The sequence below is a fragment of the Myxocyprinus asiaticus genome, chromosome 1 (assembly GCF_019703515.2).
Source record: "Myxocyprinus asiaticus isolate MX2 ecotype Aquarium Trade chromosome 1, UBuf_Myxa_2, whole genome shotgun sequence".
NCBI lineage: Eukaryota > Metazoa > Chordata > Actinopteri > Cypriniformes > Catostomidae > Myxocyprinus > Myxocyprinus asiaticus.
Genome location: NC_059344.1, coordinates 5,427,344 through 5,447,087, shown reverse-complemented (window position 1 = coordinate 5,447,087; position 19,744 = coordinate 5,427,344). Strand labels below are relative to the sequence as shown.

The window sequence follows — 19,744 nt, the reverse complement described above, 5'->3', positions numbered from 1 at the left end:
AGTGAGCCTGGTTTCTCCCAAGGTTATTTTTCTCCTTTAACCAACATCTTATGGAGTCTTGTGTTCCTTGCCACAGTCACCTTTGGCTTGCTCACTGGGATTCTAAATGCAATTATTATGTAATTGTTTATTTTTATACACAATTTATAATCATATTTAATCAAACTACACAATGATGACAAAGACTTTACAGATATTACATTTTCATTTTCTGTTAATGCATGCTTTTCAGTAAAGCTGCTCTGAAACAATGTATGTTGTGAAAAGCGCTATACAAATAAAAATGACAACTTGAATCTGTACGATCGTTTGTGTAGAGGCATTTTTCCCAAGACCATGTTGTGCTTTTTTTTTTTTTTTTTTTTTTCTACAAAGGGAAACAAATCTACTCAAATAATCTTAAATTCCCATTCACAACATTGTTTGATATGCTGCTTCACTCATCTGCTGTCTGCAGCCAAAACCCATTGACACATCTGTCCAAAGTCAGATACTGTATGCCTCCTATTTGTCAGTATTCAGTCCATTAAACCTCTTTTATACACCAATCTTTGCAGTAGTGTCATTATTAATTACTATAACAGAGTGTTACGGGTGCATATTATAGCTGCGTATAGGGTGTTAGTGCATTAGCACCATGAATGCAGAAAGTAAACATACAAATTACACATTATCTACTAGGTCCCTAGATATGACTCGGATCCCACATTCAAAGTAATTTTGCATTACTGCATATGGGCATGAGTCTGACCACTTTAGAAAAGCACCATCACACCTCTCCTCAATACACTATTTGAGGTATAATTAATGTATGTTACACATGTACTGAATTAAGGACTCAGTCTTTGTGCCAGAGAAATAGTACTAGTGATGTTTGACACAGCTGATTACATGGTAAATTTGATGGCTATGAAAATGTTTGTTACAGGGTCATAGCACACATGGAAATTGTACAGAAAATACTGTGAGGTAAAATTAGAATCTATTAATCCAGACAATTGGCCCTGAGGACCCATCTAATGAAGACCGACATACCCTACATAGATTACATTAGGGAATGTTGGATTCCTGCAATCAGAGTAAAGAAAAGGAAATTAAACTCTAAATAGAAAGGTCATCTTGTGAGAAGTGATTACTTTAATCAGTCCAACATATGTAGTGGTATGTCTTTACTTATGTGCAACCAGGTTCACATTAAGGCGAAATTGAGAAATTGAACTGTGAATTGACTGTTGAATTTAGCAATTTTTTACATTATTTTACATATCTCACTTGTTCAAAAGGTAAGTCAAAACTTGAGATCAAAACTTTCAAACATATACGCACTCCATATGATTCATGTCACGGCTTCAATGCACCACTCAGCACAAGCAGCATGCACCATTTTCACCTCCACACAAACTGTGGTTGGATGCTTTACATGTAGGTCAGACAGTCTCTTCCTGTGTGCGATTTTTGGTCAGAATAAACTGTAATCTGACTTTCTGCCGATAGTCGAGAATCTCCCTACACCTGACTTTGCTTTGGCAAACAGGCTCAAAGTTCACATTTTTTCTACTCTGTCACATTACAAGACTTGTAAAGTTGCTACAGAGCCATTAAATCAGCAGGGAGTTGAGTCAATCAAGTAACTAACATCCTCCTGCTGACCAAGGTTATTATCATAATCTAAAACAAAGACTAAACTAAATGTTTTTTGAAAACTGAAATAAAAAAAATAAAAAAATAGTATAACTGGAAAAACAGAAACTAAACTCAAATAAATTTTCATGGCTCTGAAACTAAACTAAAATATAGTAAAATATTTAGTTTTCATTTTTGTTATAATATGTTTTTAAACCTTTAAACCTGCCATTACCTTAACATGAAGATGACACTAGACGGAGATAATAGACAGCCTATTGACCTCATTGCATTTGCAACAGAGCAGGAACAAACCCTGTAGTGCCGCCACGACTGGCTAGGGGTGCCGCGGAATCTCTACTCAGTTCGATATTTTAACTGCAACCTATGTTAAAAGTACCGGCAGTACCGAGTACTGACTCAATTCTGTACCAGCGCTGTCTGAATACAGCCAGCTGCTTTCAATCACTCACATGCACATATCTGCACGTGAGCACTCGTGTCTCGCTATGAATGCATAAAAGGGAAACTCAAAAAAGTTTGGGAACTGCAGGTCTGAAGATGTCCGCAACATCTAACCTTTGTTGTCATGACTGTTCGTTGTACTGTCAAAGCATGAGGTTAAAACTAAGAAAACAGAAACACTATAACAATGTCCCATCATTTATTCTCTCTCTCTCACACACAAACACACACACACTCACATCAGTATACACACAGACATACACAGTCTTTTTTTACTCATTCTGTCTTTCCCTGTCAATCTGTGATTTGTTTCACATTTCATTTGGTACTTGAAAGAGAGTTTTGTTTGAAGTTCAATTTTTGCAGAGTTACTTTCTCATGTCCAGTGCATTAGAGGACTTTTAAACTATTATAACATTGCTGCTAGCAGACGCTAATGGGTGCTCTGACTCCCTCCTTCTTGCCAGTGATTATGTAAAAGAAGCTTACAACTTAAAATCAGAGGGGGAAAAAAATATCAGCTAGTGTGATGCAGACCTAACTAGGCATAAACTTGGAATATCTGCAAATATAATAGAATAGTCTGCCTGCCAGCAAGGAGATTTGAGAAGTCAGTTATGCTGCTCCGTTAGGCTTATTTCTGTTAATCTTGCTTCAAAAAATAGAAATGGAAAATCTTTATTTATGCCAATTTATCCTCAAACTTATCCAGCTTACCAAATAAGCCATGTCAGAAGAATGGAAACGATTTGTTAATTTGTTCTTCATGTGTGAATTATCTTATGGTGTTATGATCAAAACCCAGCAGAAATGTTGCTTTTCGTTTGGGATCCGAGAATGGCAGGCTTTTTATTAAAGCAAAGCCCAGTGATGCTGTAGAAGCACTGCATTTCATAAGAACTTCACACTGTTACCATGGCAACACCGAGAGATGTGGCCTCTGAGAACAGGATACCCTATGGCACGCTGGAAAGTAAGATTTTCAAAAAGCTTACGCCATGGACTGCCATTTCAGGGTGAGTTTTGAGCTTGAATACGAAATTTAGCTGATTTCAAAGATGTTCATCGAAGATGCTTTGTGAATGCTGCACAGCTGTCTGACCTGAAGAAACCGTAGATGCACTTGATATACAATACACAGCATGACAAATGCATCCCTTGTGCTCATTCAAAATGAAACTTCACCACATTTGGAAACCAAAATAAAATGGAGGCTATCTTTGTACGTCCAGACAAACAAACATTAACTAGAGTCTGGAGAGTGAAACGGATTGATTACCACAATAAGCGAGAAGGTTATTGCTGCAGGCATTGCTCCAAAAAGGTGCGGTCGCTCCAAACCCCCATAGAAGATATAGGGAGCCCCTTACCTAATCCTTTCCCTAACCTTAACCATGAATGGAAGTGATGCCCCTTTTTGGAGTTGGTGTAACCCCCTTTTGGGGTAACCACTCCCACTTTTGGAGTAACCCTGCCCTCTTTTGGAGATTCTGCCCCATTTGGAGGTCTATGGCCTGCAGCTATACCTACTTGCAATAAACTGAGGAAAGATAACAGGGAAAGACAGACTTTATTTTTTCCTCTGAGTGAAAAGGCATTAACACTTTTTAGACAGACGTAAACACACACACACACACACACACACACACACACACACACACACACACTTCTTGACAGTAAGAAACAGCCCACATGTTAGGCAACTGCCAGATCACCACCAACAGAGCAAAAATTAATTTTTTATTTTTTTTGTTTGCTTTATTAAATCTTTTGAAGTCTCATTCCTCAGAATTATAAACCAGCAGGCTGTCCCAAAGTCTTGATAAGTAGACTGACAAAAACAACAAATGCAACCTCTCACAGTGAGTCTTCACATTTTTGTTGTTGCCAACGAATAAAGTGAATTAAAATATGGATATAATTAGGTCCATGGAAAACTAATTGTATACAGTGGCAAGAAAATATGTGAACCCTTTGGAATTACCTGGTTTTCTGCATTAATTGGTCATATAATGTATTCATCAAAGTCACAAGTACAGACAATCACAATGGTGCTTAAGCTAACAACACACAAACAATTATAATCTTTCATGTCTTTATTGAACACATCCCATTAAACATTCACAGTGCTGTGGAAGAAGTAAGTGAACCCTTGGATTTAATAACTGGTCGATCCTCCTTTGGCAGCAATAACCTCAACAAAGCGTTTCCGGTAGCTGCCGATTAGACCAGCACAAAGTTAAGAAGGAATTTTGGATATTCATATTCTTAGGATGTTTAGTGTGAACGGATCTCTTGAGGTCATTCCACAGCATCTCTACTGGGTTAAGGTCTGGGCTCTGACTGGGACACTCCAAAAGGTGGATTTTCTTTTTTTGAAGCCATTCAGTGGCTGGACGGCCACTTCCTTGGACAGTAACCACAGTACTAAATCATCTCCATTTATAGATAATTTGTCTAGCGGTGGACAGATGAATAGCTAAGCTCTTCGAAAGAACTTTGTAACCCTTTCCAGCTTCATGCAAAGCAACAATTCTTGATCTCTTTTTTTGCGAGCTGTGGTCCACGTCAACAGATGCTTCTTGTGAATAGCAAACTCAAAATGCTTGAGTGCTTTTTATAAGTCAAAGTAGCTCTAACCCACACCTCCAAACCTGTTTCATTAATTGGATGCTAGGTTTGCAAACTCCTGAATCTAATTAGATTTTGTTGACGTCATTTGCCTAGGTGTTCACATACTTTTTTAAATGATGAATGTTTATTTATTTATTTATTTGTATAGCCATTTCAGCATCACTGGCTATTTTCATGGCAAGATAAAGGTAGTTTTAAAGGGTAATATACACAATATAGTATATAATACAGTAATATACACAATGAACATTATACAAGACCATTCTTTTCAATACTTGATAAATGTTTTTGAAAGAGACATTTTTGAAAACATCCACTAAAAAACTTTGAGTAAAAACATTGTATGGTGGCATTAAAAGTAGGACATTCCAGTAAAATGTGTTTTATTTTATGACAGTGGTGTCTAACAAAAATCACATGTTGGTGGCACTTCACCTTTCAATAAAAACATGAGTAAGTCTGGAATGACCAATACGGCATCTTGTGTAAACAGTCTGGTCCTATCTACACTCAAAAGGGAAACTTGTGAAAGATCTTTCATTTATAATTGGGTTGACTTCATACAACTTATGGATGCAATTGTTCCATTCCATTTTCCACTATATATATATATATATATATATATATATATATATATATATATATATATATATATACACACACACACACACACACACACACACACACACACACACACACAGTTGTGCTCAAAAGTTTGCATACCCTTGGAGAATTGGTAATATATGTACCATTTTTAAAGAAAACATGAGTGAGCAGGCAAAACACATTTCTTTTATTTCTTATGAGATTCATATTCAACTGTAGGTTATAACAGAATGGCACAATCATAAGACAAAATATGGCAACAAAGAAAAAAAAATGAAATGACCCTTGTTCAAAAGTCTGCATACCCTTAGTTCTTAATACTGTATATTGCCCCCTTTAGCATCAGTGACAGCGTGCAGTCTTTTGTAATAGTTGTCTATGAGGCCACAAATTCTTGCAGGTGGTATAGCTGCCCATTCGTCTAGGCAAAATGCCTCCAGGTCATGCAAAGTCTTTGGTCGTCTTGCATGAACCACACGTTTGAGATCTCCCCAGAGTGGCTCGATGATTTAAGGTCAGGAGACTGTGATGGCCACTCCAGAACCTTCACCTTTTTCTGCTGTAACCACTGGAGGGTCAACTTGGCCTTGTGCTTAGGGTCATTGTCATGCTGGAAAGTCCAAGAGCATCCCATGCGCAGCTTTCGTGCAGAAGAATGCAAATTGTCTGCCAGTATTTTCTGATAACATGCTGCATTCATCTTGCCATCAATATTCACAAGATTCCCCATGCCTTTAGAGCTCAAACCCCCCCAAAACATCAGTAAGCCACCACCATGCTTCACAGTGGAGATGGTATTCTTTTCACTATAGGCCTTGTTGACCCCTCTCCAAACATATGGTTGTGACCATAAAGCTCTATTTTAGTCTCGTCACTCCAAATTACAGTGTGCCAGAAGCTGTGAGGCATGTCAAGGTGTTGTCGGGCATATTGTAACCAGGCTTTTTTGTGGCATTGGTGCAGTAAAGGCTTCTTTCTGGCAACTTGACCATGCAGCTCATTTTTGCTCAAGTATCGTCATATTGTGCTCCTTGAAACAACCACACCGTCTTTTTCCAGAGCAGCCTGTATTTCTCCTGAGGTTACCTGTGGGTTTTTCTTTGTATCCCGAACAATTCTTCTGACAGTTGTGGCTGAAATCTTTCTTGGTCTACCTGATCTTGGCTTGGTATCAAGAGATCCCCGAATTTTCCACTTTTTGATAAGGGATTGAACAGTACTGACTGGTATTTTCAAGGCTTTGGATATCTTTTTATATCCTTTTCCATCTTTATAAAGTTCCATTACCTTGTTACGCAGGTCTTTTGACAGGTCTTTTCTGCTCCCCATGGCTCAGTATCTAGCCTGCTCAGTGCATCCACGTGAGAGCTAACAAACTCATTGACTATTTATACACAGACTCTAATTGCAATTTAAAAAGCCACAGGTGTGGGAAATTAACCTTTAATTGCTATTTAAACCTGTGTGTGTCACCTTGTGTGTCTGTAACAAGGCCAAACATTCAAGGGTATGTAAACTTTTGATCAGGGCCATTTGGGTGATTTCCGTTATCATTATGTTTCAAGAAGGAGCCAAACAACTATGTGATAATAAATGGCTTCATATGATCACTATCCTTAAATAAAAGACAGTTTTTTTGCATGATCAGTCATATTTTCAAAATCAATGCCAAAATTTCACAGTTTCTGCCAGGGTATGCAAACTTTTGAGCACAACTGTACACTGCCATTTAAAAGTTTGTGGTCACTTGACTGAAATGTTTCTCATGATCTTAAAAACCTTTTGATTTGAAGTCGTATGATTAAATGTTTGAAATTAGTTTTGTAGACAAAAATATAATTGTGCCAACATATTAATTTATTTCATTACAAAACTAAAAATTTATAAAAATTAAAAAAAAGTTTTTATAATGGATGAATTGGACCGAATAAAAAAAAAAAAAAAAAGCAGCTAATAAGTGCCCAGTACTGATGGGAACTCCCTCAATACTGTTTAAAAAGCATCCCATGGTGATACCTCAAGTAGCTGGTTGAGAAAATGTCAAGAGTACATTTCTGCAAAGTCTATGCAAAGGGGGGCTTCTGTGAAGATGCTAAAATATAACACAGTTTTGATTTATTTTGGATTTTTTTTAGTCACAACACAATTCCTATAGTTCCATTTCTGTTCTTCCATAGTTTTGATGACTTTACTATTATCCTTAAATGTGAAAAATAATAATAATAAAGAATAAGTAAGTGACCCTAAACTTTTGACTGGTAATGTACATATTTAGTACAGGTTTGAGATCTGTTGGTGGGACTTGACAGTCTGTAATTCTCAGAGTGAGAGCTTTCTTTGCAGCAGTATCTGTCTGTTCATTACCAAACAGTCCCATATGACCCAGAATCCAGCAGAAAACAATATTAAAATATTTTTCTTTTAAGAGATTCAGTTTTGCTGTTATATTAACAATTATGGGGTGATCTGTTTTTAATGATTCAAGTGCTTGGAGGCAAGATTTGGAATCTGTACAAATAAAAAAAATTCCGTTGTTGTGCTCTCTCTATCTGCTCTAAAGCGAAGAGTAAAGCACGGGCTCCGCTGTAAAAATTTAGCTTTCTCCTGGAATACGGATACTAAAGATCTTTTGTCCAAATACTGCAGCTGCAGATACACCGTTCTCTGTTTTGGATCCATCTATGTACACAGGTTTATGAAGCGGAAAATTATATCTCATTTCTATAAATTCCTGTTTGTGTTTATTTGGATGGATCATTGTCTTCTTTTGCTGGGCCAAATTCAACATGATGTTTAATTTTCTTAGATTCCAGGGAGGAATAGGACATAGATGGGTTTGTGTTAGTATGTCTAGATTAATGTCCATGTTCTCCAAGTGGGGTTTTATACGGATGCCAAAAGGACTAATATACTTGGGTCTGGCTTCATACAAATCTGGATGTTAAGGATGGAAAACTGAAGAGTAAGCTGGATTGCATTGTTTTGTTTTCATCTTAACTGCATACTGAAGAGCAAGTTTCAAGCGCCTGTTGTCAAGTGATGTTCCTTTGCTTCAATATACAAACTTTGAATAGGTGAAGTCCTGAATGCCCCTAAAGAAAGTCGTAATCCTATATGGTGTACAGTATCCAGCATTTTAATGTAAGTTTTCCTGGCAGATCCATAAACTATGCTCCCATAGTCCATTTGGGATCGCACTAGCATTCTGTAGAGACGTAGAAGTGTAGTGCAATTTGCCCTCCATGAAGAGCTCTGGGTCCAGATGTAGAGACCGCAGCAAGCAGAAATGCATACAGACATTTTTTGATTTGGAGAATTTAAATCCATTTCTAACTGACCAATCACATATTTTATGCACAGCTGTAACTGCCTTTCAATAAAATTCATATTTTTTCCCCCCTGTAGCAGATGTACAAATCGTCGACATATAGACTACAGAATACATTTGACCCAATAACATTTGCAATACTGTTAATTTTAATACTAAACAAGGTAACTGAAAGAATACTTCCCTTAGACACACCTAATTCTTGTGTGTGTATATTCGTCAAGGTAGTTCCTATTCGGACACAAAAAATTCTATTAGATAAATTTGAAATGTAAATAGGTAAGTACCCTCTAAAATCCCATTTCATACAGATCTTTTAAAATGCCAGATCTCCAAGTAGTATCATAGTCTTTTTCTAGATCAAAGAAAACTGCCACCGCGTGCTCTTTTTTTTATACAACCATTACATACAATTGATTCCAGTCTTATGAGATGATCTAAAGAGCTTCTTCCACGTCTAAACCACACTGGTAATCACTGATCTTATGGTCTTTCCCTAGTATCCACACAAGCCAGTCATTGACCATTCTTTCCATGGTTTTACAAAGGCAGCTGGTGAGGGCTATAGGGTGGTACTTGTTTGAGTCTGTATGACCTTTGCCCAGTTTAGGTATGGGTATGACTGTTGCTTCTTTCCAATAGGATGGTATTTCTCCTGATTTCCAAACGGTGTTAAAATTGTCCAAAGGAATTTATAATATATTATGGGGTAAGTGCTTTAGGAACTGGTAATGAACTTTATCTGGTCCAACAGCAGTAGCATTTGAGTGCTTTAAAGCTTTAAGAAGCTCTTCCATTATAAGGGGATGGTTGTATGGCTCTGTGTTATCAGAAGAAAAGTCAGGTTGGTTCTGTTCCTGTTGTATCTTTATTGGAACTCAGGGAGACAGTTTTCTAGTGAAGAGTTCCTCTCAAAAGTCTCTGCAAGCTTGTTAGCAATTTCTTGTTTTGTAGTTAATAAAGTGCCTTGACTCTTAATATGTCCTATTTGTGATCCACCTTATTTACCCTTCATCTTTCAGATCATGTCCCATACTTTCTTTGTTGGTGCATGTGATGTTAAACTTGATACATATTTTTCAAGCTTTGTCTTTTTGTTTCATTAATTATTCTACGTGCTTTGGACCTGCAAATTTTCAATTTAATGAGGTTTTCTGTTGTTGCGTGTTTGTTAAACATCCTTTCTGCCTTTTTCCGTTCTTCAATAGCCTTTTTGCAATTTCCATCAAATCATGGGTTAGTCCGTCGTTATGGCTTTGTTGATGTTTTTGGAACAGCCTTTTCGGCAATTTCTATTAAAGTATCCATAAACCTCTTTATTGGGTCATGATCTATACATCATGATGGTGCCGCAGATGGCCGGCTCGGTGTGGAGTGCTCCTATTGTTTTGTTGTTTTTTGTTTGTTTGTCCTGTGTTTAGTAATATTTTTCCAGTCAGTTTTACCACAGACGAAGTGCTGAACATTCGACAGCATATGCCAGTCAATCTTTTCCCGGATATTGAATATTCAGACATTTTGCTGGAGGCGCGGATGTGTTTTTTGGGAGACGCAGGCGAGGGAGACGAGCAGGTGCTGGAGGCGCGGATTTTGAACAGCGCTGCCGAGCATTCATCTTACGAATCTCCACTCTCTCCCTAACAAAACAGACGAACTGCATCTCCTCACCCGCACAAACAAGGACTTTTCAACCTCTGCTGCCTTGTGCTTCACAGAAACCTGGCTGAGTGAAGCCATTCCGGACAATGCGTTACATCTGCCGGGCTTTCAGCTGTTCAGAGCGGAGGAAACGGGGAAAACGAGAGGCGGTGGAACATGCTTTTACATCAATAAAAGTTGGTGTACAGATGTAACAACATTAAAGAGGGTGTGCTGTCCTAATTTGGAAGCACTCTTTATTAACTGTAAGCCATTCTACTCGCTGTGGGAGTTTTCCTCATTTATTCTGGTGAGTGTGTATAACGCGCCAAACGTGTGCAAGAACACAGCACTACAATAGCTGAATGATCAAATCACAGACACAGAACAACAGAACCCGGACTCAGTTATTATTATTCTTGGGGATTTTAAAAAAGCAAATCTCACACGTGAACTGCCCAAATACAAACAGCACATTACATGCCCCACCAGAGACAGGAGCATACATGCATATCGCTCTGTCCCTAGAGCAGCTTTAGGATTCTCTGATCATTGTCTGGTTCATCTTCTTCCAACCTACAGACAGAAATTAAAATCTGCTAAGCCTGTAGTAAGGACTGTAAAGAGATGGACCAATGAAGCAGAGCGGGAACTACAAGCCTGCTTCAATTGCATGGATTGGAGTGTTTTTGAAGCTGCAACCACAGATCTGGACGAGCTCACAGATACGGTTACATCATATATCAGTTTCTGTGAGGATATGTGCATTCCTACTAGGACTTATTTAACATTTAACAATGACAAACCATGGTTTACAGCAGAGCTCAGGCAGCTTAGTCAGGCCAAAGAGGATGCTTACAGAGTTGGGGATAAAGTCTTGTACAATCAGGCCAGGAACACACTGAACAAGGAAATCAGAGTGTCTAAAAGAAGACACTCTGAGAAGCTGAAAAACAAGTTTTCAGCTAACGACCCTGCATCAGTGTGGAGTGGCATGAAACAACTCACAAATTACAGGACTCCTGCCCCCAACCCTGTGGTGGACCAACAACTGGCTGACGACCTGAATGTGTTCTACTGTAGATTTGAAAGGCCCAATCTCACACCCCACACCCACTCTGACCTTCACTTCACACAAACACCTCCTGGAACCCCCCTCCTCCCCCTCCTGCTACTCAACTTGCACTTAAGATCTGTGAAGATGATGTGTGCCGTGTCTTTCGAAAACAAAGGATAAAAAAAAGCACAGGGCCCAGATGGCATTTCACCTGCATGTCTTAGATCCTGTGCTAACCAGCTGCCCCCATCTTCACACAGATCTTCAATAGATCACTGGAGCAGTGTGAAGTCCCATGCTGCTTCAAATGTTCCACTATCATCCCCATCCCAAAGAAACCAAAGATCACAGGACTTAATGACTACAGACCTGTCGCCCTGACGTCTGTGGTCATGAAGTCATTTGAGAGACTGGTGCTGGCCCACCTGAAGGACATCACTGGACCCTTTCTAGATCCCCTTCAATTTGCTTATCGAGCAAACAGGTCTGTGGATTATGCTGTCAACATGGGATTGCATCATATCCTGCAACATCTGGACAGACCAGGGACATATGCAAGGATCCTTTTTGTGGACTTCAGTTCGGCTTTCAACACCATCATCCCAGCTAATCTCCGGACTAAATTACACCAACTCTCTGTTCCACGTCTATCTGTTAGTGGATTACCAGCTTTCTGACAGACAGGCAGCAGCTTGTGAGACAGGGGAAATTAACTTCCAGCACCTGTACAATCAGCACTGCTGCCCCCCAGGGATGTGTGCTCTCCCCACTACTCTTCTCCCTCTACACCAATGACTGCATTGCCAAGGACCCCTCTGTCAAGCTCCTGAAGTTTGCAGACGACACCACTGTCATCGGCCTCATCCGAGATGATAATGAGTCTGCATACAGAAGGGAGGTTGAACAGCTGGCTGGCTGGTGCAGTCAAAACGACCTTGAACTGAACACGCTCAGAATGGTAGAGATGATTGTGGACTTTAGGAGGAACCACCTAACACTGTCCCCCCTCACATTCTACACAGCACTGTGGCAGCAGTGGAGTCATTCAGGTTCCTGGGCACTACCATCTCACAGGACCTGAAGTGGGAGACACACATTGACTCCATTGCGAAAAAGGCCCAGCAGTGGTTGTACTTCCTTCGCCAGTTGAGGATGTTCAACCTGCCACAGGCGCTGCTGAAACAGTTCTACTCACCAGTCATTGAGTCTGTCCTCTGCACTTCTATAACTGTCTGGTTTGGTTCAGCTACGAAATCGGATATCAGAAGACTACAAAGGACAGTTCGGACTGCTGAGAAAATTATCGGTTGCCCCCTGCCCTCCTTTCAAGAACAATACACTTACAGAGTGAGGAAAAAGGCTGGAAAAATCACTCTGGACCCCACTCACCCTGCCCATTACCTTTTTGAACTGTTGCCGTCTGGCCGACGCTTCAGAGCTCTGAGCACCAGAACCGTCAGAACCGTTTTCCCTCAGGCTATCCATCTCATGAAGTTAAAATGCCCCATTGAGCAATAACTATGTGCAATACACAGCTTAGTCTTTTTTATATTTATCCAATACAACCAACCTCTTCTGCAATTTCATTCCTCTGAGAAAAAAAAAACAAACATTTGCACTGTACATAACAGATTTGTATTTGCACTGTACATAACAGATAACAGATTTGTATTAGATTGCACTACGTATGTGTATGTACATATGTGTATAACAATTTTTTATTTTTTATTATTATCTATGTCTTGCTGCTGTTTTTGTATTGTTTTTGTATTGTTGTACACTAGAAGCTCCTGTCACCAAGACAAATTCCTTGTATGCGTAAGCATACTTGGCAATAAAGCTGATTCTGATTCTTCTGAAAGAAGTCACCCCATTTGTCGCCTCTTACGATCAGCAAGGGTTGCTGGGGACCTATTCTACCCCGGGTCTCCACGGGGGTAAATTATGAATTTTTAAATTATGTTTTCAATATGTACAAGAACAATACAATAATTTGTGCATTATTAGTTAAAACAGATTGTGTTTGTTCAGATGAAGATTAAACCAAATTTTAAGACAAATTTATACATAAATGCAGGTAATTCACATACTTTTTCTTACCACTGTAGATATTTACTTATGTAGAAAAAGATGAGTGGTGACTGCCCATGCAAAAATTGCCAACATGATGCAAGAGTTTTGTGGGTTGTTGTCAAGGTGTTGCAATGCCATAGATATAGCATTATAAATGGTCTTTAGCACATTGTTATGTGGTTGCTGTTCTAGGTGGCTGTTCGTAGGTTATTGCTTACTGACCCTACATTCTATAACAAGTCTCTATGATATTCTGATCCCTAGATATGGCTCGGGTTCTTTCTTCAATGTAAAGTCTTTGTGATTTTTTCGCTAATGTTATCATCCACCAGGAATATGTCCAATCGCTTAGAAATGTAATAGCATTGAAAACAAGCCACATAATTTGAGGTACAGTATCATGTCCTTGGCACAGGGACTTGAACAAACACTCGACCCAAGTATGAACAATAATACTAGTGATGCTTGTTTTAGAGAACACCACTTATAATTTGTGATATGGTTTATTACTTTTTTTTTTCAGTAGCACAGTATATATAGCATGTGACATGATGGGGGAATCAAGTTTCTTAGTTTCTATAGGAAAGTAAGTCACGATCATATTTGAATACATGTCAAGTTGACAATTTGAATGCAAAGCTGCTACAAAAAAAAATCAACCTTAAAATTTGAGTGAGGCAAAGAGAGAAATAGTGAGAAAAAAAAGAGAGAGGCTTACCTTTCTTGGCAGTGGCCATTCTGGCTTCAATCAGGACCAAACTCAGAAAAAGGCTCAGTCACAGCCTCATCACAGATATCCTCTGCCTTTAAAATCACCCTGAGAGAGACAAAATGAAGAACAGAAGATGAAGGTGTAAGTAGTACAATGAGAGACAAAAGATAAAAAAAAAATAATACACTGTGAACAATGTTTTGAAGGGATTATAAAATACAAGAGAGGGGGAAAATCATATTCACTTAACACAAAGGGGACATATTATGCAAAATCAACTTTTAATTTATTTTTATTTTTTTCACATAATTGTGCGTCCCCAGTGTGTGTAGACAACTACAAAATATGGTAAAAGACCATTCCCTCTTTTCTTTCCTTTCCCCATCAATAAAATACAGAGTCTCTGAACGAGCCGTTCAAGTTTGCAGCCCCTTATGACGTCAAAAGGGGAAAGGTTCCACCCACGGAGAGCCACCCGAGCAGCTTAGATCAGCCCTCATTAAAACCTGAGCGAGCAGCGCACAGTCCGCCAGATTTAACTCCTCGCTAGAGCCGCTTGTGCTAACTCAGACTGCTTCATCAAAGATGGTCAACACAAGGCTGGATTTGCTTCAAAGCTAAGGATCAAGGATGGATCGATACAAACTCTCCGTGACCCAACTTCAGATTTGCAAGTCATAAGTTTTCCACTTTATAATTTTTTAATGTTTGCAATTTGGTTTTCTGAATTTGCTTGTTTGCACGTTGCGCGAAAAACACTTGTTGTGAAAACATTGTGCTTTGTGTAACATAGCAACTAGTCCCTAACTACCTTATTCCATAACAATGAAGCTGTAGCTCTGTTTCGGTTACAATATAAACTGATTGGCGTCCTCCACAATCCTACTTGAGTGGTCATGCAATGAAGATTTTCTGTGTAATAAAACCGGTCATTATTTCAAAAATGATTATGAAACGATAGTGGTATTTTCAACAACTATAGCCACAACTATAGCCATATTTTTCATATTTCATAACCCAACATTTGTTATGCACAATACGGTAAGATGATTGACTTAGTGTGTTCTTCGTGTTATTTATACATTTTTAACTGTTTAAGTTCTCCTGCATGGTTGTCGCTGGGGTATCCATGGCACCTGCAGAAAAGGCACAGCTCACTTCCAGAAAGGGGTGTGGGGAGCAGCAGCTCCTTTGCATTTAAAGCTACAGATACTAAAACAGCCCGTTTGGAAAAGGGCTACAAAACAGGGGTATAAAGGCATGGTAGAATAAATTAATAATCAATTAATATAAATAAGAATGAATTACGATGGACTTCAGAGGGTGAACTGATGACAACTCCAACCATATGACATGGGATACATCACATGCCATTGCTTGAACCTTGGATATAGGATAGACCTCACCGAAATTGCCGGACGGTTGAACTGCGATGCACCTCACTGATCTCTGCCTGCATCACCTCGGTCTAATGATGGACTACACTCTTATAATGGAATACACAGACTATCAATTAATTGCCAACAAAACGCTTCATCAGCCAACTAACAAGGACAATGCATCGATGTGAACTTCTGCAGTTAATCCAGGACATTAGTCATTAATCTTACAGTTCATACAAAATCTTTATTTAAACACTGACCCTTAACACTTACTTAGTTTAATAATTTTAAACCATGACTTGCACTATACATAAGAAATATTGGCATTATATTTATGATGTTGGCAGAGGGGAACTGGCCCCCACAGTGAGCTTGGTTTCTCCCAAGGTTATTTTTCTCCATTAACCAACATCTTATGGAGTTTTGTGTTCCTTGCCACAGTCGCCTTCAGCTTGCTCACTGGGGTTCTAAATACAATTATTATTTAATTAATTATTTTTAAACACAATTCACAATCGTATTTTATTAAACTACACAATGATGACTCTAAGACTTTATAGATATTACAGTTTCATTTTCTGTTAATGTATGATTTTCTGTAAAGCTTCTTTGAAATGATGTGTTGTGAAAGGCGCTATACAAATATAAATGACCTGACTTGAGAGTCGGCTGCAGCCCACAGGGACTGCTGTTTCACCTTATGAATTTGGGACTCAGGGTCAACTGGTCCAAAAGCTCTTTGACTCTCAGTCAAAAGATCTCCTTCTTCGGAGTAGAGCCTGATTCACTTACCATGAGGGCATGGCTCTCAGGAGCATGCATTCACACCATTCGATAGAGGTGACATTCTTCAAACTCAGGCTGAACCTGCAACTTTACATGTTTTTAGCGCATTCTGGGCCTGAAAGGTTGCTGCAGCCACAGTCACACCCTTGGGGTTGCTTTGCATCAGGCGTCTTCAGTGTTTGGTGAATGGCAGAGTCCACCAGTTTATGTGAAAGAGCCACATACGCTAACGAGTCACACGCCGCTGTATGGCCACGCTCTCGCCCCGGAGAAAAACCATGTTATACGAGAGATGGAAGACCAGGACAGAGGGCAGACTCAAAAGTGTGTGAGAAAACCAAGAGATTTCTTAAAAGGTCATAAACTCAATGATCAGTGTTTCAATTGAGGTCCACCTGAAAGTCCATACGGAGCTGAAGCTGTGAAACAAGGTGGAATTACGCAGCACTTAAATTGTTAAAGGACACATTACAACATCTAATGTGAGGTGCGAGCTCTCTTGTATCTCATGGAGCTATGCGCATGAACAGTCAAATGTGTATAATGGTCATCATGCCCAACACAGTTGGTTACTTGAGGACTATTTACATGTGAACATGCTTCAAATTAGAACTATACTCCTGAGCAAAAAAAGGGCCAAGCCCAAAATGGCAAAACATCAAGCTTTTAACGGTCTTAACCACAAATCATTGGTCAGGAAATTAGCAAGAATTGAACAAATAGATAACTTAGTAACTTAGTATGGGAAAGTTTTTCTCTTTGATTTCTTTAAACGTTTAAGTCTTGCAATATTCTCCTGTACTCCAAAGCATTAATTGACTTTTCACAGTGAAGCAGCTCACCAGTACCAGCAGCTGAAAAGGCTCCCCACACCATGACACCTTTTCTTCCATACTTCACTGTGGTAGAGATGCATTCACTATTGTATTTATCACCAGACCTTTGAAGACACCTCTCTGGAGCATCACCATGCAACTTAAATAATGATTCATCATTCCACACAACTCTGCTGAACCATTCTGAATCAAACTTTCCATATTCTGACAAAAACTTAATTCTGTCTTTGATGTTTTGATGCTTTTTAACATCTTCTAGAAACAAAACCTGCATTAGATAAACTTCTGGTTAGGGTAGGGTTGTCAAGATACCATAATCATATCTTACGATACTACACCAGCTAAAGTATCACAATACCTAGTAGTATCACGATACCACACAATAGTGTTAATTTTTAACACAGTTTGTCACAGTGGTTCTTAGAAACTAGCCATTCCACTTGTTGCTCCAGAAGTGGTGAAAATAACTGATGGATGTAATGGGAAAAGGCTCAAATGGACTAACTTTTTATCTATCATCCCCACATCAAAACAACCAGTTCAAATGGCAATGGCTTTAAACTTTTATACACTTTCTGTGATTATTTGAATGTTGGTAACATAAAAATAAAGAGATTGTAATGTTGAAAAGACTGTTTTGAGCAACTGTTTCATTATTACAACCGCTTCAGCCCCTCTCGCAAATGAGAATGCCGATTACACATACACACCAGTTTGATCGCACACCTCAGGGACGTGATCAAACCGATCTGGTCTGCATTTCCCAAAAGCATCATAAGCGAAGTAGACCGTAGAAACCACTGACACCAATGGTCTCTACGATCAACTTAAGCTTACAATGCTTTTGGGAAATGCAGCCCTGATCATAAGTGTGAAGTTACTGCCACAATGCATTTGTAATTGGAAAAAATAAGTGCAACGTTCCATTTTTCAGAGAAACTGTAAATCTTAAGATAAAGCATTTAGGTTAAATGAAGTGGCACTAACCATGTGTATCCTGCAAAAGCAGTGGTGTGTGTCTGAAGGTGTTTAATAAGGTTGATGGTGTTTCCCACTTTGGCTTGAAATCTCTGTAGACATTCTTGGCAAATAGGTTTTCCTATTTGCTCATCAGGCAAAACCCAAAATAATTCCAAATCTCATTGCATGAATTGTGTTTTTTTAAAAGCTTCTCACTCTCCAAAGTTTTATTTCAATTAATATTATCCATTAGGAGACACGACCGCCAAGTTAACATGCTGGGATTTAGACGTGAGTGTTTGAAGCATGGAAAAATCACACATTGAAAAATAAACAATACCATATAAAGGGGCAAATACTAAACAGCATTTTGCACTCTTAAAGGGCACCGCACAAAGGGGACGCCACTCGAAAAGACTACATTTTTAATGTTATTACAGACATAAGTCTGATTCAAATGAAGGTTATATATAATATTCACTACCACATATACTACATAGCTTACGGTACTACCGTATTAATGGTACTACCGTTTAAAAATACTGTGGCACCGGCAGCATATTGAAGCTTTAGTATCGCGATACTACCGTAGCACCGGTATACCATGCAACCCTAGGTTAGGGCTGGGCGATGTTGCCCAAAATCTTATCATTATTCTTTTACGCTTTATTATCGGTATTCTTTTTCATATCGTTCGATATCGATATTTATCGTGATATACATTCACATTTGCATATTTTGTTTTTTTATTTTCCAAGTTGGCAGAAGAAAAAAAAAATTCTAAACAGTCAAAATAGTCTCTAAAAAAACTGCATTGGGAGCCCAGAGACAGCCAAAGCAGTGGGGTCTGATGGACCTTCCACCAAGTTTATCAATCGAGTGCAGTTGGATATGAATGTTAAAAGATCATCTGTTCATTTTAAAGCATAATGACAGCAGTCCAGCATTTGTTTAAATATTTTTTGAATATTTTTATATTTCTTTTCATTCAAATACCCAAGTATGGGGGCATAGATGCCCATGTGATTGAGGAATGATACTGTATGTAGGTTCAGGGGTATTATTACAATTTAGAAAAAGTCTGATTGGACCATTTTTACATTTTCATTAAAGTGAGAAATTCTAGGCTACCAACTAGTAATTGTATTGTCTTTCCATGTCATCCATGCCAGAGATGATGACATCTGATTAATTTTCACAAAATTAGAACAGAAATCTATTTGTTTATTATCAAAAGCTTGTAACATGCTGAATGCTAAATTTAAAAGGAAAAAACTTTACATTCTAAAGGCGCTTCGGAATCATGCTGCGCCTCATGTCTACTCGCATGAGGGGAAAAGAGCATAAATGAAGCGTGTTCGGTGCTAGAGAAAAATATTCAAGAATACAGCATAGAAAGATCAAAGCTGGTGTACACAGCACTGTTGTTTTGTCACGCTGCTCACTAGAGATGATTAGAGGGCGCAACCGTCGTCATAAAGTCTTGCGGTCCAGATGGAATCAATCCAGGGTCCAGACCCTATCATCGATATTTTATCACGATAAATATCTAGATAATTTTATCGCCCAGCCCTACTTCTGGTTATTCTTCTTCTCGAAAGAGTCTTGTTTTCTGAGGTCTTGAAACTGCTGACAGTTTTTGTA

General features: G+C 38.8%; 1 protein-coding gene across 1 annotated transcript in view; it reads right to left on the bottom strand.

Moving 5' to 3' along the window:
• Positions 1-19,744, bottom strand: part of adissp (adipose secreted signaling protein) — a 46,212-nt gene that overhangs the window by 22,653 nt on the left and 3,815 nt on the right. The window contains exon 2 of the mRNA XM_051700159.1: positions 14,143-14,241. Coding sequence (XP_051556119.1) covers positions 14,143-14,161 — 19 coding nt within the window. The 5' untranslated portion in view covers positions 14,162-14,241. The remainder of the gene's footprint in view (positions 1-14,142; positions 14,242-19,744) is intronic.